Source organism: Monodelphis domestica, chromosome 1 (genome assembly GCF_027887165.1).
Source record: "Monodelphis domestica isolate mMonDom1 chromosome 1, mMonDom1.pri, whole genome shotgun sequence".
Classification (NCBI taxonomy): domain Eukaryota; kingdom Metazoa; phylum Chordata; class Mammalia; order Didelphimorphia; family Didelphidae; genus Monodelphis; species Monodelphis domestica.
Genome location: NC_077227.1, coordinates 384,217,230 through 384,239,980, shown reverse-complemented (window position 1 = coordinate 384,239,980; position 22,751 = coordinate 384,217,230). Strand labels below are relative to the sequence as shown.

Here is a 22,751-nt window from a genome sequence, read left to right as displayed (position 1 = left end):
CCTCTCACACATTCTGTGAGACCTGGAAAAAATCTTATAACCCTTCAGTGGCTTCAAGCAACTCTGTAAGATGAACTTGCAGAGCCAGCACTGATTCTCTTTTATAAATAAAGGAAGTTAGTTTTCTTCACAACTAAAATCACAGGTATGACATTGCAATCTATAATGCATATATGTAGGAGTCTAAAGATATAGCTATCTTGTTCTTTCCTCTAGGGCCTGGCACATAGTAGGTGCTTAATAAATATTTGAGTGATTGCACTCATGATCATCATTATCTTCATTATAACGAGCTATTTATATGATCCTTTAAGATTTGCAAAGCACTTCACATATGGTAACTGATTTTCACAACAACCCTGGAAGGTAGGTATAATTATTATCCCCATTTTACAGATGAGGAAACTGAGACAGAGAGTGTTTAAGTGACTTGTCCAGGGCCACAGTTACTAATATATGGTTGTGTCTAAATGTATGATTCTAAGTGTGTCTAAGTACTTATGTGTCAAACTCAGATCTTCTTGACTCCAGATTTTGTATTCCCTCAGCTTTTCCTCTAACTGCCAGTTTGGGGGTGGAGAAGGAGGTGGGGCTATATTTTGCCCAACCTGTTACTTCAGAACCTGCACTGTAAGTAATGAATCTGAGGATTCCTAATGGAATATTAGCTATAAAGGTCATTGTCACCCTGTTCAGTTGTAATTTATTTTATTTAGGGTTATATGCTATCTGCTCATTGCTCAGAAAAACTTATGTCCCAAACATCAGGATTTTATTTCATTGTTTTACAGAGAAAAAGGGTTGAAATCAATATGTTTGGAATGTGCCGAAGCCCTAAAATCTCCCGTGGCTGGTCACTATATTGTGTCTGCACTTATACACAGGCTTCAGTTACTCTGGAGAGGGTGGTAGGTGTAGGGTGGGCCTTGGAGGACCACTAAAACTGGGTAGAATATAAAATCTCAGGTTTGGAACCACACTAGAAGTTAGATGATGATGATGATGATGATGACGACGATGATGATGATGATGATGATGATGATGACTATCCAGTAGTGACAAGGAGATTGCTTTTGTTGGACCATTCTAATTATTAGTAAGTTCTTCCCTATATTGAGGCAAAATTTACCTTTTGACTTTTAACCATTGCTCATGGTTCTACACTATGGAGCCAGAGGTTCCATAGCTTGGGAATACAACTAAGATTCCTCTGGCTCTTGCCCAGTTCGTTGGCATCCAGATTATATTCAGTTTCTCATAGGGTTTCTCTCCTTCTTCTGGCAGGACTCAGAAACTGAGAATTCTCCAGACTATACCTTAGTAATATGTAGTCCTAGGCCACTCAGTTCAGAAAAACACAAGAACACGAATATGTTTCCTTATAGCTTTTAGACATCCATAACCATTTTAAGAATCTGGATTTTGAATAGGAATAGAAAATGAGGCACACGACTGTCCATCTTTGGTCTTCCACAGCATATAAATGGGACTTGGGGTAGGGAGAAGAGGGGATATTCTCTTTGATCTCCTATGACTTACTCCAGGAGTCCAGAACTTACTTGTTCTTTTAATCCAGCGGTTCTCAACCTCTCAATTTGCAGCAATGAGAATACATAATGCATATCAGGTATTTACATTCCAAATCATAACTGTAGCAAAATTACAGTTTTGAAGAAGCCACCAAAATAATTTTTTGGTTTGGGGTCATGGCAACATGAAGAACTGTATTGCGGGGTCAAGGCATTAGAAAGGTTGAGAACCACTGTATTTAACCCATTGCCACCATTCCTCTCTTTTCTTATTGCATTAACATCCCTACAAGTTTTTATCCTTTTTAATCCATTTTTTATCATAATATCAGAATATTTAAATATCAGAATAATCTTAATCTGCTGCTTTATGTATATCACTCCTCTTTATCCAAACCTTCAGTGTCTTCCTATTGACTACTGAATAAAGTATAAACTTCTGATCGTCACGTTCAGGACCCATTGCAATGTGACTTCAACCTACCTTTCCGACTTTGTCCCATGTTACTTCATTCCAGCCAAACAAATCATTTCCGGTCATTCTCATTTTATTCTTTCCTGGCTCTGCACCTTTGTTCTCACACTTCTTCTGACCTCCATCTCTATCTGCTGAATTCCTTCCCTTCTTTCAAGGCCCATCTCAGGTATCATTTCCTATGTGGAGATTTTTTTACTGCCTTTCTCTAATGAAAGTGATTTCTCACTCCTCAAGTCTTTCTTAAGAGCTTTGCATTGGCATGTATGTAATAGAGGTTTGGCGCATTCCTAACCCACCTAAAAGGGTGTCACTCACATGAAAGACATTGATGGACCTGCTTCTGGGAGGCTGGAGGGCTGGAGTATTTATGGACATTCTATGCTGGCCTACCAGATGGTTGGGAGCAACCTTTGTCCATTGGTTGTGTAGCCAGAGCTGGTGGCCCCTTTAATTGCTGTCTCAACCACTCGGCTAGCTTTCTCTGCCTTTCTGTCCCAGGCAGAAGGATTCCTTCACATGAAAGCTGTTCCCAGACACATAGTAGGACAACACAGAATGTCCACATATGCTATCACTCTCCTGGAAAAAGATAGCTTAGCTTCGTATCACATGAGTGAGGCCACCTACGCATGTACCAAACCTTCATCACATGTGGAGCCTCCCTTTATTACATTTATCCTACATAGGCCTCTATTAGAGTTATTTGTGCTTGTGTGTGATAGATACACACACACATATATATATATATACATATATATATATGAAATATCTCTCTATACACATTCCTATATATGGGCTTCTGTGTATTTATAACTATAAATAGATTAGAACTACATTGGCATAACATTATAGCTATATCTACAAATGCACATCTACATGTGTATTTATAAGCATACATAAGCTAGATATAAATATATAGAAATGTTATAGATATACCTATGAAAAAATATGTGTGTATATACAGAAAAAAGATTGGATAGAGATATAGAAATCTAGATATCTATATCTTCTCATAGGCATGCATATATGTAGATGTATGTATAGGAAGGTTGTAGATATTGAGATATTTATAGGAATATACACTTGTATGTCTATCTATGTGTATAAATATATATATGTATGTATACAGAGTAATCTGGAGATATCTACATCTGTCTAGCTGTATCTATCTGTATTCACATTTCTCTCTAGATAGCTTTCTCTATTGGATTATAAACTTCATGAGAGCAAGGTTTGGGCCCAATCTATGTATCTCTGAGGTCTTGCAGATAGTACATAACTAAGAGATGTTTATTGAATTAGAGAACAGTTGGGACATCGGAGCAGCTCTTCAACATTTCCAGTCCAAGTTTAAACAGTTTGCAGTCCAAGCCCAAGGCTGACTACATGAGGCTCACTCCAGATCAGAAGGGCATAGCCTTCATTTCTGCAGGGCATTTGGTTGCACCAATCAATCTACAGGCATTTGATAAAGCACTTACTATGTGCCAGGCACTAGAATTAGGGATACAAAGACAAGGAAATGGAAAAGTAGGCCTTTTCAAGAAGCTTCCAACTGACCTCTCCCTCTATACACAGACAGACAGACACCCCCACAGACATCGACACACACAGACATACAGACACACATAGACACACCCATGCAAACACAGATACACATAGACATATATGCAGACACAAATACACCTCCCCACAGACACACACAGACATGTATAGACACACCCATGTAGACAGACACACGTAGACACATATGCAGACACACAGACATAGATACACCCCCTCATAGACACATACATAGACATAGACACATCCAGATACACAGACATAGACACACACAGATACACCCATCCCGACACACAGACAGACACATACACAGACAGATACATACACACACAGACACATGCCCTTCTTTCCCTCACCCTAGAGAAGTATAGAGAAGGGAATGGAGGGCAGAGCCCTAAAGGTTGGGGGAAGGAAGAGGGAGAAGGAGGGTGGGAATGACTTCACCTTCATTTTGTTTTATTAACAATTTTATTTAGACTCAGTTCAGACACCATCTCTGTGAAGCCTTCCATGACATCACTGCTTCTGACTGCCTGAAAATACTCTTTTGGTTTCAAGCTTTCTTAGAGTACTTTGTATTTCTTTTTTTCTTGCAACATAATCTACCTTGTATTCTACTGTGTATTTGTTATATCTTCTCTCCCCTATCCCAGAGGATTCTTATTCCTTGAAGTCATTTTCTTTTTTCTTGCCTGCTCTCCATCCCCACTGCCCACCATTTTTCCAAGTCTAACCTTTATTGTAGCTGATTGGGTTTAAAAAACAAAACAAAACATTTTTTTCCATGCATTTATCCTTTCCTTCCTCTCCTTCCAATAAGTCGATAATTTAAAAAACCCTCAACAAATATGCAGAGAATAGTAAAACAAATTCCTATATTGGTCATGTCCAAAAACTGAACAAGACAGCTTCATCTTCCATCTTTGTATCCAAATATAGGGCTTTGTATATGATGGACATTTAACAAATATTCATTGACTTAGATTGAACTGTTGGATCAGCAATGCTAAGGGCAGCCCATCTGTGGTTCAGCATCCTAGGTCCTTCATCAGAGAGGAGAGAATGACTTCCTCTGTTCCCGGCTTAGAAAATACACGTGCAGCCCACAGCGATAGTCTCCATAACAGTCCTTGGGGTGCAGGCCTTCTGCTTCCTCCAGCCAGCCCGGGGAAACAAGGAGCAGAGGTGGCGACGTACGGGGATCTGGCTGTAAATAGGCACACTCACCATGGTTCGGTCCTCCTGCATCGTGAAAGGATTGATGCAGCCTAGACAAAGGCAGCGGGCCTCTGGGAGGTCCACAGGGATACGAGCTGGGTCATGGTTCAAGCTGCAGGAGAGATGCAGGAGGCTCACAGAGAAGGAGCTGATTCACAAAGTCCTCCCTTGTCCCTTTGCCCCCAGACATAAGGGCTAAGACAGTCCAAAGCCTTTACCCACTGGTCGTCTTTCCCCAACTCCTAGGCTGGTGTAGTATAAAGAGCCTTTGACTAAACATAGGGCAATTCTCTGAAGTACTATCTAATATTCAAAAATTATAGTACTTCTTGCAGTATCAAAGTGTTCCCAGAATCAGCGAATCTTAGAGATGGAAGGGAATTTCAAAGGTAACATAATTTGCATCTGAGTAGGCATCCACAGTATATCTGCTTGGTAAGTGTTCATCTAGCCTCTACTTGAAGCCCCTTAATGATGGGAAACTCATGACCTCTAGAGAGAGACTGCTCTAATCTCAAATTTTTCCTTATATGGAGCTGAAATCTGCCTTCCTACAACTTCCCCCACTGCTCTTGTTCTGCCCTCTTGGGCCAAGCAGAATAAATTCTCTACCTCTTCCATATTACTGCCCTTCAAATACTTGAAGACAGTGGTCATGTTTCCCCACTAAGTCTGCTCTTCTCTAAACCAAACATCCCAATTCCTTTAACCTAAAGTAATACCGTTATTGTTAAGTCGTGTTTTTTTTTTCTGTTGTGTTCAACTCTTTCTGACTCCATTTGGGGTTTGCTTGGCAAGATACTAGAGAGGTTTGCCATTTCCTTTTCCAGCTCATTTTATAGATGAGAAAACTGAGGCAAACAGGGTTAAATGATTCGCTTGGAGTCACACAGCAAGAAAGTGTCTCTTCCATAAAGATAATTCTCCCTGATTCTAGGCCTGGCACTCTATCTACTATGCCACCTAACTGCCTCAGAATAATAATCGCTAATATTTATGTAGTCTTTTAAGGTTTACAAAAAATGCAAATAACTCATTTGATCCTCACAGCATTATACTTTATCCCCATTTTACAGCTGAGGAAACTGAGATGATATAAAGTGATTTGCCTAGCTAGGGTCAGGTAGTTAGGGAAACTCTGAACAACAACACTTAAAAACAATTTATATTTCTGGGGTGGTTTCAAGTGTTTTACATTTATTGCCTCATTTGATTTTTACAACAGCTCTGTGATTTCACTGGGGTGAGGAGCCAGAGAGAAAACTCCCTCCATTAAAGCATATCAGTAACTGTTTAGTAAGCTAGTTGGGATCTCAGGTCTAAAGGACTTAGAAGGTAAGTGACCTATCCAGGGTCACATAGCTAATATATGTCAGAGATGGGTCTTGAACCCAGGTTGTCCTCATTCCAGCCAAGCAGCAGGTATTTGTTATCTCAAATTTGTGGATGAGGAGAAAGAGACTCATAAAAGTGGTTTCTTGTACAGGAATATAGAGCTAGTAGGGGATGAAGCCTGAATCGGAATCCAGGTCTTCCAAATACAGGCCCAGCACTCTTTTCATATGACTAACACTCTTTCTACTGTCTCCTTCACTTGATTTTATTTGTAGTTTGTTTAGGTTCAACTCAATTGTCACTGTCCCTTTCTACATGGTAAATGTCCTCAACCTCATTTAGTCTTTGTTGTGGGAGAGGCACCTTAAAGTTGGAATGGACCATAAAATAATTTGCTTGAATATTCTTCCCTACATGAGTAAGTGAAAACAATTCTAGATTTGAAAACTAGGTTCAAACCTTATCTTTGCTACTCATTACCCTGATTGACTCAGGGCAAGTTTGTAAGTTTGTTGGGGTCTCAGTTTCCGTATCAGTAAAATGTGGAGAATGAGCTTCCTGTGCTTTCCTGGCCTCCATCCTCTAACTTAATCACACTTCTATAGCATGAATTAGGAGAATTTTCTTTCTTTCTTCCTCCCTCCCTCTCTCCCTCTCTCCCTTTCTCTTTCCCTCTCTCCCTCCCTCCCTTTTTTCCTCTCTCCCTCTCTCCCTCTCTCTCTTTCTCTCTCTCTCTTTCCTTCCTTCCTTCCTTCCTTCCTTCCTTGCCTTCCTTCTTTCCTTCCTTCCTTCCTTCCTTCCTTCCTTCCTTCCTTCCTTCCTTCCTTCCTTCCTTCCTTCCTTCCTTCCTTCCTTCCTTCCTTCCTTCCTTCCTTCCTTCCTTCCTTCCTTCCTTCCTTCCTTCCTTCCTTCCTTCCTTTCTTTCTTTCTTTCTTTCCTTCCTTCCTTCCTTCCTTCCTTCCTTCCTTCCTTCCTTCCTTCCTTCCTTCCTTCCTTCCTTCCTTCCTTCCTTCCTTCCTTCCTTCCTTCCTTCCTTCCTTCCTTCCTTCCTTCCTTCCTTCCTTCCTTCCTTCCTTTCCTTACCTTACCTTCTGTCTTAGTATCAATTCAGTCAGTGCTAAGAGTGGCATGGGCTAGGCGATCCGGGACTTAGATGATATGCCGAGAGTTCCACAGCTAAGAAGAGGTCAAATTTGAATACAAGTCCTCCCAATACCAGGTCTGGCACTCTCTCCACTGTGCTATTTAGCTGCCTCAGCACTATGAGTGTCTATCCCATTTCCAACAACTGCTTTGTGTCAAACGTGTCAAATTTTAAGTCAAATGACTTCACTTCTCAGATCCTTCATTCTCTTTTCTGTTAGGGAGAATGATCATATTTGCTCAATATACCATATAAAGTTGTTGGGAGGAAAGTGCTTAGTTAATTTTAATACACTATAGGAATATATATATTCTCCTATACTAAAGCTGGAGCACATTATAGTGAAAAGAGAGCTGAACTTGGACTCAAAAGACCAGGTTTCATGGTGACAACCAAATTGTTTTGACTAAAGCACACCCTCTCCCTGGGCCTTGGTTTCCTTATCTATAAAGTGAGAGTTTTAGATTAAATAAACCAAAAGTTTTCTTCCAGTTTTATCACTACAATTCTATTATTTTGTTATTCTATTATCACTTGTCCCTTCATTCTGGAGACCAGATCCTGGACTCACCTGTATGTCCATGGAGATAGACTCCTCTTGTTGGACATCCACAGTTGCAGGTTGACCTCACATTTTCCTTTGGATGTCTCTGAGCTGTTCCTCAGCTGGGATACCATCTCCTGGATGCTCCTCTCATATTCTTCCATTAAAGCAAACACCTTCTCCCCTGGCAGCTTCACCCTTTGGACCAAGTCTAAGGATGCCTGAGCCACCGAGGGAAGAACTTTTGGCCTCACCTCCCCTTTCCTCTTTCCTTTGGGATTCTGAAGTTTGGCCTTTGGCTGTCCTGGGACACCCAGTGTCAGGGAGAGGAAGATGGAGACAGCAAGGAGTCCAAGCTGAAGAAAGAGCCCATAAGAGTTTTACCATCTACGTTGGCTGAGCAGAGAGCCAAGCCCAGGGCCACACTTCTAATCTTTATGAGACCCAAAAGCAAGCAGCATCCTGTGGCCCCACAGCCCTGGCCATACAAGATAGCCCAAGGAGAGAACGATTCCATATTGTCCAGAACCTTTCCCCCTAATAGCCTGCTTCAATACTCATGCCTCCCCTTGCCCTTCCCTAACCACCCACAAACATACCTATCTCACACCTGCCCACCCATTCCCATTCCCACCCATACAGTCCCATATGTACTCCTATACATTCTTTCCCTCCAATAAAACCACTCACACCTACTTTCTATCCACACTCCATCCATCACTCTAGCCCACTTATACCTATCTTCAATTCCCTACTCCCTCATACCACAGTTATCACCATCCTCTGTGCCAATCATGAAATACACAAGATTGCAAAGGAAAACAGTTAGATTGAAGTAATTACAAAAAATGTAAAACAACAAAACAAAACTAAATTTCTCTAGAATTCTAGAATCATGATCTTTTTGAGTTCAGAGTTGGAAAGGATTGTTGAAATTACTTAGAGAGGAAACCAAAGCCAAGGGAGGGGCAGTAGCTTATCAGAAGTCACACAGACAACATGTGGCAAAGTCAAGATCTTAGTGAATTCTATACTTCTGTTAACAAAATGCCATCTTCACTCAAAGCCTCAATGTAATCATTGACTATTGCTTCTCTCTCACTAATGCATTTAATTAGTGCCTAATCCTATTGGTTCCATCTCCAAAATATCTCTTACATCTACCCCCAGATTCATGTCACCTAATTCTGTACCTCATTATCACTTATCTGGATTATTATCAAAGTTTCCTCATTAGCCTCCCTGCCACTTTTGTCTCCCCTCCCTAGTTTAGTTTTCACACAGCTACTACTTTATCTTTCCCCAGCACAGAAATCTTTCATTGCTCCTTATGGCCTGGAACATAAAATGCTAGCTCTCTAACTTGTCATTTAGGATCCTTTATAATTTGGGTACAAATAACTTTGCCAGCCTTATTTTATATAGCTGCCCCTAGACACACTCTAAATTCCAAGCAAATTGTATTACCAGATAATCTCTAATCTTCTACTATACTAGCTCTTACCTCTGTACATTTGCTGACTCTCTCTCATGCCTTAAAAACACTTCCTCCTCATTTCCACCATTTGGAATCCTTCCCTCCCTTCAGGGTTCATTTTAAATGCTAGCTCCTCCAAGAAGCCTTTTCTAATTCCTTCCAGATGAAAATAATATACTTTCCTGAATTTTCCTAAGATATTTTGTTTGAATCTCTCTTTTTTAAAAAATCTACAACCCCTTCTTTCTCCTGCCCTGATCACATTTTAACTTGTGTTACAAAATCATAGTATCTTAGATTTGGAAAAGACCTGGAAAACAACCTAGCTTAAACCATTCTTGAACAGGAATTCCCCCTCTACAACACAACTGCTGAGTGGTCATGTGGTTTTTAAAGACCTGGGGGCGGGGGGGGGGGGGGGGGGGGAGGTCTATCCATATCCAGTCAGTTGTCATGCCAGCTTTTTAGTATACACCATTTGCTCTCTTCTGATTCTGCCACAATCCTGGTGGAGGTCCTCACCACTTTTGGATTGTTGCAATAGCTTGCTGGTTCGGGTGTATCACTTCAAATCTCCCTCATTCTTATTCATCCTCCAGTCAACTGTCAAATCTGATCTTTCTAGTGCACAAGTATGATCATGGCAATGGAACCATTTAATAAACTCCAGTGGCTCCTTATTAGCCTCTAGAATCAGATAAAATTCTCTGTTTGGCTTTAAAAGGCTTTCATAACATAATCCTTTCCTACCTCTCTTTTCTTATGTTTACTTTCCTCCATGTACTCTATGATCCAGTGACATCTCTTTGCTATTCCTTGTCACTGTATAGCCTTCTCCCTCCTCACTTTCTCTGAGAACAATGATCAACTCAATACTATGATTGGTTCTGGAAAAGGCCCATCATCAGATCGCTCTATTGCTACCCTCATCATCCCTATAACTTTACCTTTCCTTGGTTACCACTTTCCCTATTAGAATGTAAACTCCCTAGTCTCTTATATTTATGCCCCTAGAGCTTAGCATAGTGTCTTATGAATAAGAAGTATTTAATAAATGCCTTTAAATTAATTAACTAGTTAATGTACTAATGTCCCTGAAGGCAGTGATGATAATAATAATAAAACTAGCTAGCATTTTATAGCACTTCAGGGTCTGTGAAGCACTTAGCAAAATCATCTTCACAACAATTCTAGGAAGTATATGTTATTTTTTTTTAAACCCTTACCTTCCATCTTAGAATTCTTTGTATTGGTTTCAGGGAAGAAGAGTGGTAAGGGCTAGGCAATGGAGGTTAAGTGACTTGCCCACGGTCACATAGCTAGGAAGTATCTGAGGCAAGATCTGAACCTAGAACTACCTGTCTCTAGACTTAGTCTTCAACCCTCTGAACCGTGTAGCTATCCCAGCAGGTGCTATTATTATCTCCATTTTTAATAGATGAAGAAATTGAGGCAAATGGAGGAGAAATTACTTGTCTACAATCACATAGAGAATAAGTATGTGGGTCAGGAATATGTCATTCTTCATTTTTGTGCTTTGTAAATTGAATTGAAATCAAAGCTTGATGTTTACTTTTAATGTCCAGACTGTACTTATTTCCTTCTCTAAGCAATACTCATAACTGTAACTATAATAATCATATATATATTTATAATGCAATAATCACATGTAGATATAGGCATCTACATGTGATTATGTGATTATTACATTTATAGCTATGAGCATTATTCAGGGTTTTTCACTTATTCAAACATATATACATATACATGTATAAACACATACATTACATTGCTTTGCAATTTCTGCAGTACTTTAATTAGAATGGGAACTCCTTGAAGGCAGGGGCTGATTTTCTCTTTCTTTTCATGTCTGCAGTGTTTAGCAATAAGTCTAGCACAGAGTACATATTCAATAATTGTTTGATCATTGACCAATTGTCAATTTTTTCTCTAAACCTTTACTTTCTATCTTAGTAATGACTCTCAGACAGAAGGGCAAAAGCTAGGCAAGGATGGTTAAGTGACTTGCCCAGATCGCATGGCTAGAGAGTGTCTAGGGTCAAATTTGAACCCAGGTCTTCCCAATGCCAGGCCTAATACTCTATCTATTGAGCTATTTAACTGTTCTTGATTGTTAGATTTTATTTGGGAGTAAGATTGGCATAGAAAAAGAACTCTGGTTTTGGAGTAAAAATCAAAGCAGAACAGAAAACATCATTAACAGCTTGGTTTCGAGTTCTGGTGTCTAGCTTCGGGTGTGTGACCTTACCACGTTAAGCCTCAGGTTCTTTATCTATCAAATGAGGACATTGAGGCAGATGGTCTCCGCTGGCCCTCTAGCACTAAATGCATCATTCTTCAAGACCACACAGCCTCCTTCCTGTCTCCCCTAAGAAAGGATCTGGCCGGGAGGAAAGAACAGTTATGTCTTCATGCTGCACATCACTGAAAAGGAGCTAGCCCCACTGTAAACAAATTGTCAGCCCTGTAAACAAGTCATCTCTGTTACTGTGGCAAGGGGGATTAAAAACGGCTGATGGGCTGGAAGCGAAAGGGTCGAGAGCGGGCTGGAGCATGAGGCTTGGCTCCAAGGCTTTGAGAATACACTGTTGTGAGCTTGTCAGCTCAAACGCTGCAGGGGAGACAGGACAAAAGGGGCCAGTACAGCAGTGAATCTCCATAGATCCAAGGAACAATGACCTCGTCAAGATAACCAGATGAATGGGTTCATCAGTAAGCATGGGCAGTAAGGCAGTTACCAAGGCAACAGATGGCGCTTTCCCACTGGAGAGTGGATTGAGCATGTGCAGGGCTGTGCAAGCAACAGGGGCCAGAGATCCAGAACTAATGTTTGAGTGACTTTTGGGAATGAGTGAGGGAGTGGTAATTGGGGCAAGTGTCATGGGCAGGGGAGTAGAGCGGGATTTGACTTACTGAATCTGTTATCGTGTTTTTGGAGGAAAAGTTAGGCGCCGATGGCAAATCCAATTCTTATAGCCTTTAGCCAGAACTGTTCAGGCTAAAGGGAGGTATTTAAGTGAATCCAGGTTTCCTTTATATTTCTTCTGTAACTCCCATTGGCCATGATGGTGGATTTTTTTTTTCTCATGTGGACACAGTGAGCGGAGTTGATGCAATTGGGAATATAGATATTGACTGCTGGTCTTCTGGGAGCTGATTATATAATGTGTTCAGAATACTCTAGAAAATATTTATTAAGGGGCAATAATGTTAACATTTTAGGACCCAGATTTCAGATAGGGAAAAGGGAGATTTACATCTACTTTAAAACAGTTATAGGAGACAAATACTTGTCCCTGGAAAGAATATTGTTTTTCTTTTAAAGAGGAATTAGAAAGCTTAGTTGATATACATTATAGCAGAGCAGGGGGCAAAAACACAAAACAAGTCTTTAAACCAGGATTTTAAGATATATTCAGTTCCACAGAAGTGAAGAAGATACCAGTATACTTCCTGTTGTGGGAAGGAGCTTACCTAAGATTTGGCTAAAGGAAGGAAGAACTAGGCTTTGTAATTTAACTAGTTATTTTTGCTAAAGTAGCAGGCACTTTCTAAGTTTCTGTTTCTTAGGACCAAGTTCTTAGTTGCCCTATCCTAGTTATACTCTGTAGTCTTTGTAGCTTGAGAAATAAGAGGGAAGGAAACTGCAGGGGGAAGGGTGATACTCTGGTAGGTTTTGATGCCCCAGATCCCGGAAAATGGGGAACAGATGTATATAAAAAGGAGAAATGGGATCAAGAGCTAGAAAATGAAGCTTTAAAGTAACTGGTGAAACAAAAAGAATTAACAAAGCAACAATCATGGCAGTTAAATCTGAAGCCAGAGGCAGGAACTATAAGATATCAGGCATCTACTCAATGCCATATCATCTGAGACAATGGGAATATTAACCATCACAGAAAGAATTATAGAATATAGGAGAAACAGGGGAAAGGAGCTCATATTTATGATGGGACAGTATTACAGAATAAACAATGAATCATGTTGCCGATTTCCCCACAGGGAAGAAAGTTTGGGGCACCTCAAAATATAAGCCTGAAGAAACTGCTTGGGAGACTTTCACTTGGATCCCTGAAGAGAGGATGATAAATCTCTCCAGAGAGCTCCTGGGGAATGTTCTATGCTCATCTCAGACAGGGAGGGAAGAGAGACAATAGTTGATAGATCTCTCAGAGAAAACAAAAGCTCCAGATCTGAGGTCCCAGAGCAAAAGGTTAAGGCCAGGAGACAGCCTAGGGCTTAGACATGGTCAAACAGAGTTAAGGAGGGGAAAGTCCTAGGAATCCTACTGGGGTTGAACAAGCATTTTGAAAGGAGAGAAAGAACATGGGACAGCCTGTGCAGCTTTGCCATAAATTTTGCTTGGCATGCTGCCTATAGCACAGAGAAGAATCTGTATCACTAGTCAAAGCCTATAGGGGATTGAGGAGGGTAGCAGGTAAGCATTAATCAAATAGGGTGGCAAGGAGTTGAAGAAAGGAGACATTTTCCAAAGTGGTGAGCAGCCATGAAAAAAGGAGGGAGTCTTTCCAAAACTGCATCACATTTTGTTTCATGGAGTCACTGGATCATAGGTTTAGGGCTAGAAGAAAACTAAGAGGCCATTGAGACACACTTTTTTTTTTTTTAACTAATGAGGAAACTGAGGCCCAGCTTGGATTATAAGGTTTTTGTTGCCTTACCTCTACACTCCTAAGTTCAATACCTATGATCACAGAGCTAGTAAGTTTCTGAAACTGGATTTGAATTCTTCCTGACGTCAGTGATCTAGCCAGGAAAAAAGTCTGCAAAGGTTTAACTTTCAAGAAATGATGACTTTGGGACTTTGAGATACTACAGTGGATAGAGAGCCAGTCCCGGACTTGGGAGGACTTGGGTTCAAATGTGAACTCAAACATTTGCTCTCTATATGACCCTGGGCAAGAGCCTGATTGCTTAGCTCTTGTGCTCCTCTATCTAAGGTAAAGGTTATTTAAAGAAAGGAAGGAATAAGACAGACAGACAGACAGAAAAAAAGAAAGATAACTGAAAGCTAGTGCTGTGGTTCAGTATTAAATGTATCTGTGGGCATTCAGACACATGTATTTGAATGTCATTTAAATATATGTATGCTGGCATGTTAGATTACTTTTTTTGGGGGGGGGGGGAAGTACCTTTTTTTAAAAATTAAAATGTGCAAAAAATGTTGGGCAATGGTGGGATATTATACTGGCTTCTGACTAGAGATGTGGGCAGAAGTAGATATTTCAGTGAGGGATAAAAAAGACTGAAATTCTAGCAGGCTTGGAATTTTTTTTTTTAAATGATGATTGTGGGGACAAAAGTAGTGATGCATATGATTAGGAAATTCAAAGGGCTTTGAAATTTAGTCATTAGGAAGTTGACTTTTAGATTACAAAGTTTTAATTGCCTTTCTAATGCCTGGCCAACACAGGATGTTGTTTGTGAACTGAATAGAATAGTGAATAGAGCAAAAGACTTGGAGTTAAAAAAGACTCATATTCCTTAGTTCAAATCTGGCTTCATACAATAGATATGTTATCCTTTGCAAGTAGCCTTCTTTGCCTCAGTTTCCTCATCTGTAAAATGAGCTGTAAGAGGAATAGGGAAACCTCTTCAATATATTTGCCAAGAAAACTCCAAATGGGATCATGAAGTTAGACATGCCTGAAGAATAACTAAACAGCAACACTTAATTGTGGTGGTGCTATGTGAATCAAGTGGTGCTATTGTGGATCAATATTTGAACTATAAATAAGCATTTTTATACTTTGTTTATTTGATCTTATTAACTGGAATTCCTTATAGGTATAATTTTGTTAAATGTCGATTTAGTAAAGTGAATTTTTAATGCTATCTCTAAAATTAAAATTTTATATAATTCTAAGTAGATATAATTCATAGGCTCATAGATTTAGTTCAGGGAGGCTATCTTGTCTAACCTCCTCATTTTATAAATGAAGAAACTAAGTCCCAAAGAGTTGACTCACCCAATGTCAAATAGGTGGTAATTACAAAGATAGGTTTTGAATCTAGGTCTTTTGACTCCAAATCCTGCTCTTTTCCCATTGCATCATATTGAAGCTTATTGTTTCGATTAAAATTGACATCAGTGGCACATAAGATAGGCAGCCTTAAGGGGAAAAGGAGTCCTACCTATAGGAAGTGGTACATTACTTGTCATCTTCTATGGCAACTCTCCTATCCCCCAGACTATTTAATCAGGGAACCAGGCCTTAACAATCTGGACTTAGATAAGGTGATATAGGAGAATTGGACTTGGATTTGAATCTGGGTTTGAATCTCATCTCTGACACTTGTATAACTATGGGTTTTTCACATAATCTCTTCGGGCCTCAATTTTCTCTCCTATGAAATGGGGATATGAATGGCTGTAGCTCCTATTTCATGGGGATTTGCCTAGGGTCACACAGCTAAGAAGTTTCTGAATCCAGATTTGAACCCAGGTCCTCCCAACTCCTAGTCTGGTATTCTATCAACTAGGCTATCTACCTATCCTCAGACACAGTCTCTTGCTTAGGCCATTTCAGAGGCTTCCTATGTGGATGTGTATAATCTAGGAATAGGGTCTTGTGGGTATATGTGTATCACTGCATAAAAAATGGACTTGTTCTATCCTCAGTGGGAAGGCCAGATGACTAAGTTCTCTTTCCAGTACAGGTACAGCAACTCAGGTACAAAAAAGAAAATACAGGGGGCCACATGGGAAGAATGAATATTGTCTGTGAAATGCTGGGAGAAGGGGATCAGGTACTATTGACTTTGCCTATCTAGACTGCGGATTCTGGAGATGCTGAAATTCAAAATGCAACTTTCTACTACTCAAAGTCATCTGGGCATGTTGGGAACCATATGCTGAAGGGTGAGCTTCTGGTGAGGACATTGCCAGAGATGGCACACGGAAAACTGAATGTGAACAAGACCGAGCCCATTCTATTCCTGATTGTATCTCCTCTTGACTGGAGATTAGCTGGACACATCACTGTCTTCCTTTTGTGCTTGGATTACATAAAGCTACATGGTGGGGAAAGCAACTGTAATGATGATGTTTACTATTAATGGAAGAATCACTGGGGAATCAGATACTTAATACAGGGTCATTTAGAGAATGCCAGGCTTATTACTAAGTAAGAAGAAAGGAGGTTGGAATCAGGAAGATCAAAGATCAAAGACAAAGTGAGGATCTGTTTAAATAAGTTCATGTAATATATGAGGGTGGTGTTAGGAGGGGCTGAGGATCCCTTGGGCAGATAGTAAATTTTAGGGTTAAGTTAGGATTAATAATACTAATAGCTAGCATGTCATGTATATAATACATTTTGCAAAGTACTTTACAAATGTTAACTTATTTTGTTCTCACAACAACCCTGGGAGGTAGATGCTATAATTATCCTCATTTTACCATTGAGGAAACTGAGGTAGGTAGTGGTTAAAAGACTTGCCCAGGGTCAGAGAGAGGGTAAATTCCTGATGCAGGATTGTGAACTCAGGTCTTCCTAACTCTAGGTCCCGTACTCTGCCTTTTGTACAGCCTAGCTACCATTTAATTAAGATGGATACCCAGAAGCCTTTCCATGAGACACATGCTCTAAGTTTACCATAATGGCTCCTGTCTTCTCCATTTAAAGCAGTTATCAATAGGAGGCCAGGAGAAAACAATGGGAATGCTAACCCAACAGAAGGCCAGTTAAAGGTAATCAGGAGAAGGGACCAACTTCCAGTTGAGGTAGAACTGTTCCAGATGACAGAGCGCCCCAACCTCCAATACCAGAACTTGGTTTGAGCATATTCAAAACTATGCAATTATTTGTTAATCATATGAGACAAACAGCAACAGATGTGGGACATCTGGATCATGACTGAATGACATTTGAAGAGAGAGTGAGGAAGGAGCAACACCCCTGGGTAGGATAGGAATCAGAGGAGAGTGGGATGTGGCTTATTGAATACGAAGTCCTGTCTCTGGAGGGGACGATGGACTATTTGTGAACAGCGAGCTCATTCCCTCTAGCTTTTAGCAGGAGATATGTGGGCTTAATAAAATATCTAGTATCATGGACTCTAGAAAAGAAGTCTTTAGCGTTTGGCAGAATTGCCAAGGGTGGGCACTCTGCTGACATGCCACTCACAGCTTCCATCTGTGAGGCACTTGAAGGCTAATAGAATACTTTCCTCACAAAAACTGTGTGAAGGAGTCAGTGCAGCTATTACTCTCCTCATTTTAGCCTATGACAATCCAGAGTCACCATTAAGTGTCAAAGGAGCTCTTTGGGGAAGGATTATCATTATTTTCTCAGGGGGTCTAGGTAGTATAGTGAATAGAGTGCCAGACCTGGAACCAGAAAGACTCATCTTCCTTAGTTCAAATCTGGCCTCAGACACTTTGTTGTCATGTGACCCTGGGCAAGTCACTTAACCCTGTTTGCCTCAGTTTCCTCACCTACAAAATGGGCTGGAGAAGGAAGTGGCAAACTACTCTTGTAACTTTGACCAAGAAAGCCCCAAATGGGGTCATAAAGAGTTAGATATGATTGAAATGACTGAACAACAAAAATTATTATTCTTTTAAGTCACACTAACCTTTTTCATACCTTACAAAGCAATTTCCTTGAAATATTTCAATGATATAGGTAGCACAAGAATTGTTATCCTCATTTTGTAGAGGAAGAAACTGAGACTCAGAGAAATGAGCCTCATCTACTTAGAAAGCTGAATTCAGGCTTAGGTTTTTGGTATCCAAATCCAGTGCACTTAAATGAACTATACTGCCACTTATGAAAGTATATTTCATGAAGAGTTGGAAACTAGGTTTTGTGTTTATTTTGCACCGTGTAGAAGGACTGGAGCTAAGACTCCTCAGGCTGCAGGGGAAGGTTGATAAGAAGCATTAGATACTACTTAGATCAAGAGCAAAGTGGCACTTGGTTAAGGGGTTAAGGATTTCATAGTGTTCTCTACATGTTACCTTCCTTTATCCTCATATTACTCTGGAAGGTAGGTGCTATTATTATCTCCATTTTATAGAAGAGAACACTGAGACTGAGAGAGTTGTGACTTGCCCAAAGTCACATAGCTAAGTCACATAGCTAAGCTAAGTCACATAGCTAACTAATAAATATGATCCAAAGGTCAAGTTTTGGGCGTTAGGCTTGGAGTTAGGAAGACCTGAGTTTAAATTCTGTCTTTGACACTTACTACTTGGACAAGCTACTTAATCTCTTTCAATCACAGTCATATGTGTATGTATATATATCACATTATAAAAATTAAGATCTTTATAATGAGGATAACAATAGCATCTGCCTCAGGTGCCTCCTCACTTGTTATGAAGAATAAAATCAACTAACACAAATGAGCCAACATAAAGTGTTTTTGAAGCTTTAAAGTGCTATATAAAATGGTAGCTATCAGCTGTGAAGATGGGATTGATTTTCCCCTTGCCTATTTTTGAATTAATCAACCAAAGTTTGAACACCCCTACTTGGCACTAGGTGGGAGAGTTCACAAGCCACTTAGATAGCTTTACCCTTTCAACTCAATCAGTCAGAAACTTGTGAATCCTTTGATAAGAGTTTACACCCTCATAGGATAAGAGGTGGAACCTACAAACACTACCCCCCTGGGCAATGCTAAGCAAATTTAAAGACTGCAATTGGTCCCCATAAAGTGGAGGAAGGGATAGGAAGTGCCCTAAAAAAGGACTATAAAAGATGATGAACTTCCTGTCCAAGAGGTCTTCATCCTGAATTTTCCAGTTGGAGGATCTCCTTTGGAACTTTGCCTTGGGTCTTAGACCTTCTACCTCACTTGGACCTGGAACTCTGGCTCTTAGATTTCTTCTGGATCTTCTCCCTTTGGATCTTCCCCTGGTGAGTGAAAGCTGACCCTCCTTTCCTTGCTTCTGGAGAGGCACAACCTTCTTGGAGGAGGCTGCATGGGTTGAACCCTTGCTTTAACTGGCCAAGTTCTCCAGCTGAGGGGTTAAAGAACCCTGTGTGGGTTGAGCCAGGACCATTTAGGGTGATAAGCTAGACTTCTTAATCTACCCTCTTTCACATTTCTCTACTTTCACTCTATCCACCTTTTTAAAAATAAAAGCTGCTAAAAGTCATTTTAACTTGGGCTGTATTAATTTTAAAATCGGTGACCGTGGTGTTATCTTATAATTCCCATATATTTTAGTTAAACCCTTAATTTAATTCCTTGCACAGTATATGCCTGAGATAGGATTTGATCTCAGGTATTTGACTACAAATTCAACACTCTGCCCACTGGTGCTGAGTTATTTGGAACTGGCCTAAGAGTGAGGAAGACCTAAGTTAAATGCCACTTCTTTTATATACTAGCTATGTGACTTTAGGGATGTCCCTTACCTTCTTAGGACCTTTGAAACTAAGATCATATGTTACAGAGAAGAGAAAGAACTATTGGAGTAAGAATGCAGATGGAAGCAGATAATTTATCACTTGTTTATTTGCGTATATGTTTTAGGGTTTTGGTTTTATAAGATTATTCACTTATAAAAATAAATAATATGGAAACATGGTTTACAGGATAATACAAGTATAACCCAGGTTTAATTGCTTGCCAGCTCTGGGAGTGGGGAGAGAAGAAGGGAGGGAGACAATTTGGATCATATAACTTCAGAAAACTCATGTGGAAATTTGTTATTAATATAAAATAATTGTTAAAAATTACAGTTGATCTGCACTGATGTCACCACTGGTAGTTGTCTATGGTAAAGAAATCATTTGTTGTTTTTCATTAATTTCAGTCATATCTAACTCTTTGTGTTCCTAATTGAGGTTTTCTTGGCAAAGATACTAGAGAGGTTTGCCATTCCCTTCTCCAGCTCATTTTACAGATGAAGAGACTGAGGCACACATGATTAAGTGAATTGCTCAAAGTCACCCAGCTACTAAATGTCTGAGGTTGCATTTGAACTTGGAAAGACTTATTTTCCTGATTCTATCCACTGTACCACCTAGCTTCCCTTGAAGAAATCACAGGACCCAGTGCAAAAACAAACAAACAAAAAACAAGTATAGAGGAACAGTGCCTCATTCCCAGATCCACTCTGTCACTGGCAGAGTCTAACCTATCACCTAGTTCTCTTGACTCCCATTTTCTTTTCTTTACATGGCCATGTCTCCCCCTATTTGCCAGTGTAACTAACTGCCCTAAATGAAATATGGAGCAGTCAGTCAAGTTTTAGCTGTTTGGTTCAGAGTTTGCTTTTTTTGGAAAGTCTGGATTATTGAAAAGATTTTGCCAGGTTTCACCCAGATGGAGTATCCTTTAGACATGGCCTCCAAGTGTGGAGCCTGAGCCCAATCCAACTCTGCCCCATCACAGAGAGCCAGTGTAGGAGAATCAGGAGGGATCTTGGCCTAATCCTGCCTTAGCCACTTAATAGTGTGTGATTCTGGGCAATTCAAATCTTTCGCCCCTCTTGAGCCTCAGTCCCCTTAGCTGTAAAACAGAGATAATAAGGACTTGTGAAGAAAGTACTTTATAGAGGAAAAATGCATTATTGTCTGATTCAGAGATTGAAGGCACCTTAGAGATCATCAAGGCTGACCTCTTCGTTTTATAGAGGAGGAAACTGAGGCCCAGAAAGGGAAAATAACTTGCCTAAGACCACATGGTCTGTGTGTCAAGTGACAGAGGCCAGAATTTGAACCCAAGTTCTCTGACTGTGTATCTATTACTTTGAATTTGCAGCCTGAGAACTGTGAACCAATCCTCTAAACAAGTCAGCCACTGGCAAAAGTTATAAAACTAGGCTCTGTTCCTTCTTTGGCCTGAGGGACCTCCCAGGCATGAAGGGAGCGAAGGGGGACTGGGGAAAGAATGCTACTCTGATGGCCTGTACTTCCAGGCCAAACAGCCCCAGGCATGCACCAATAAGAAAGAAAGAATTGAACCCCTGGATCCCTAAATGAGGGGGAAGGAGAGAGAAGTAGAGGGAGGGATAGCCACGTACCAGAGTGTGAGCCGAAGCCATTGTAGAGAACCAGTGGATGACAGCAAGAGCAGCAGCAACAGCAGGGATGCCTCCCTTGGACTGGCAGAGAAATGATGGAACAAGGCAATTATAGATAAAAAGGGGTGTGTTTGTGGGGCCTGAGGGGTGGGATGGTTCAGAGCCTCAGCCCCTGGCCGTGTCTGGCCTGGATTCATGTTGGCAAGGAAGGGGGGCCGTGGGCAGCCCAGGAACCTGCCCAAGGTGCTGCCCCGGCTGTTGACAAAAGGACAATGCCCTGTGTGTCTGGCGGAGCGAGGCTGGACAGCATCTCTACTCTTGGCTTGTGGCCACCTGACCACCAGCACCCACAGCACATGCTGAGACAATCGGGTTCCCTGGATGGACTTTGGGGGGAGGGTGAAGGTTGGGGAGGTGCGGTCAGAAGAGCAAACGTCCTCAGGAGTTTCTTTGGCTGCAGCTGGAGCCCAGCCTAATCTCAGAGGGAAACAGCTCCTGAACTCTGCAAAGGAAGCCACGTTTTCAACAAAAATCAGATCTGTGCTTCTGCTTCCCACGAAACAACTCGGTGACCCTGAGCAAGTCGCTTCCCATTTTTGGGTCTCAATTTGCCCAAATGTAAAATTAAAGGGCTGGAAGAGATTATTTCTCCCATCTCTGTAGCTTTACCATTCAATGTCCTATATTCTAAGATGCCTTCACCTCTAGTCTTCTATGTTAAAAGGTGCCTTCACCCTTCATAATCTACCTTTTATGTTCTAATATCTGTTTCAGCTCTGACATTCTTTTTTTTTTTTAACCCTTACCTTCTATCTTGGAATCAATACTATGTATTACTTTCAAGGCAGAAGAGTGGTGAGGGCTCGGCAATGGGGGTCAAGTAACGTGCCCAGGGACACAGAGCTGGGAAGTGTCTGAGGTCACATTTGAACCCAGGATCTCTTGTCTCTAGGTCTGGCTCTCAATCCACTGAGCCACCCAGTTCTGACATTCTAAAGTCTGTTCTCAAGTCAGTTTTAACTCTGACATTCCATGTTGTGTATTCTGAAGCCCATCTCAGCCCGGGTAGGATGGGAAGTGTACCCCTTTATTTGGGTATTTCTTAAAATTGAAGACATTTGAAAGCAGGCAGATCATTCCATAGATTTCAAGGAGTATAATTGTTCTACACTTTCTTTAGAAGTGAAATTTGTTCCTAACTTGTGGCATGGAAGTGTGCTTAGAAAAGGGCCACCAGGAACGTGAGGGGAAACTGAGACTGTATTATATGATGAATGATTGAAGGAAATTTTCCTGGGTGTGAAGTCTAGGCTTATAAAGAGAAGACTGGGGTAGGGTGGGGTGGGATAAGGGTGGAGAAGAGATAAGGAAATGTATTTGAAAGGCTGTTATATATGAGAGGGATTAAATTTGTCCTACTAAGCCCTGGAAGAAT

At 40.7% G+C, this 22,751-nt stretch overlaps 1 protein-coding gene across 1 annotated transcript; it reads right to left on the bottom strand.

Moving 5' to 3' along the window:
* Window positions 1-4,148: 4,148 nt before the first annotated feature.
* Window positions 4,149-21,393, bottom strand: IL17B (interleukin 17B). The gene is made up of 3 exons (XM_056811597.1): window positions 21,317-21,393; window positions 7,839-8,167; window positions 4,149-4,900 (listed from the first exon to the last, which is right to left on the bottom strand). The coding sequence occupies exons 1-3, from the start codon at window positions 21,335-21,337 to the stop codon at window positions 4,654-4,656; spliced, it is 597 nt and encodes a 198-aa protein (XP_056667575.1). The 5' UTR covers window positions 21,338-21,393; the 3' UTR covers window positions 4,149-4,653.
* Between the last annotated feature and the right edge of the window lie 1,358 nt (window positions 21,394-22,751).

What these genes read in the sequence shown, in the direction of transcription:
- IL17B (XM_056811597.1), bottom strand. Translation starts at nt 21,337, where the DNA reads ATGGCTTCGGCTCACACTCTG. An exon ending in TGGCTTCGGCTCACACTCTG is followed by an intron (nt 8,168 to 21,316) that starts GTACGTGGCTAT and finishes CTCTTTCTTCAG; the next exon opens with CTTGGACTCCTTGCTGTCTC. An exon ending in CTATCTCCATGGACATACAG is followed by an intron (nt 4,901 to 7,838) that starts GTGAGTCCAGGA and finishes TCTCTCCTGCAG; the next exon opens with CTTGAACCATGACCCAGCTC.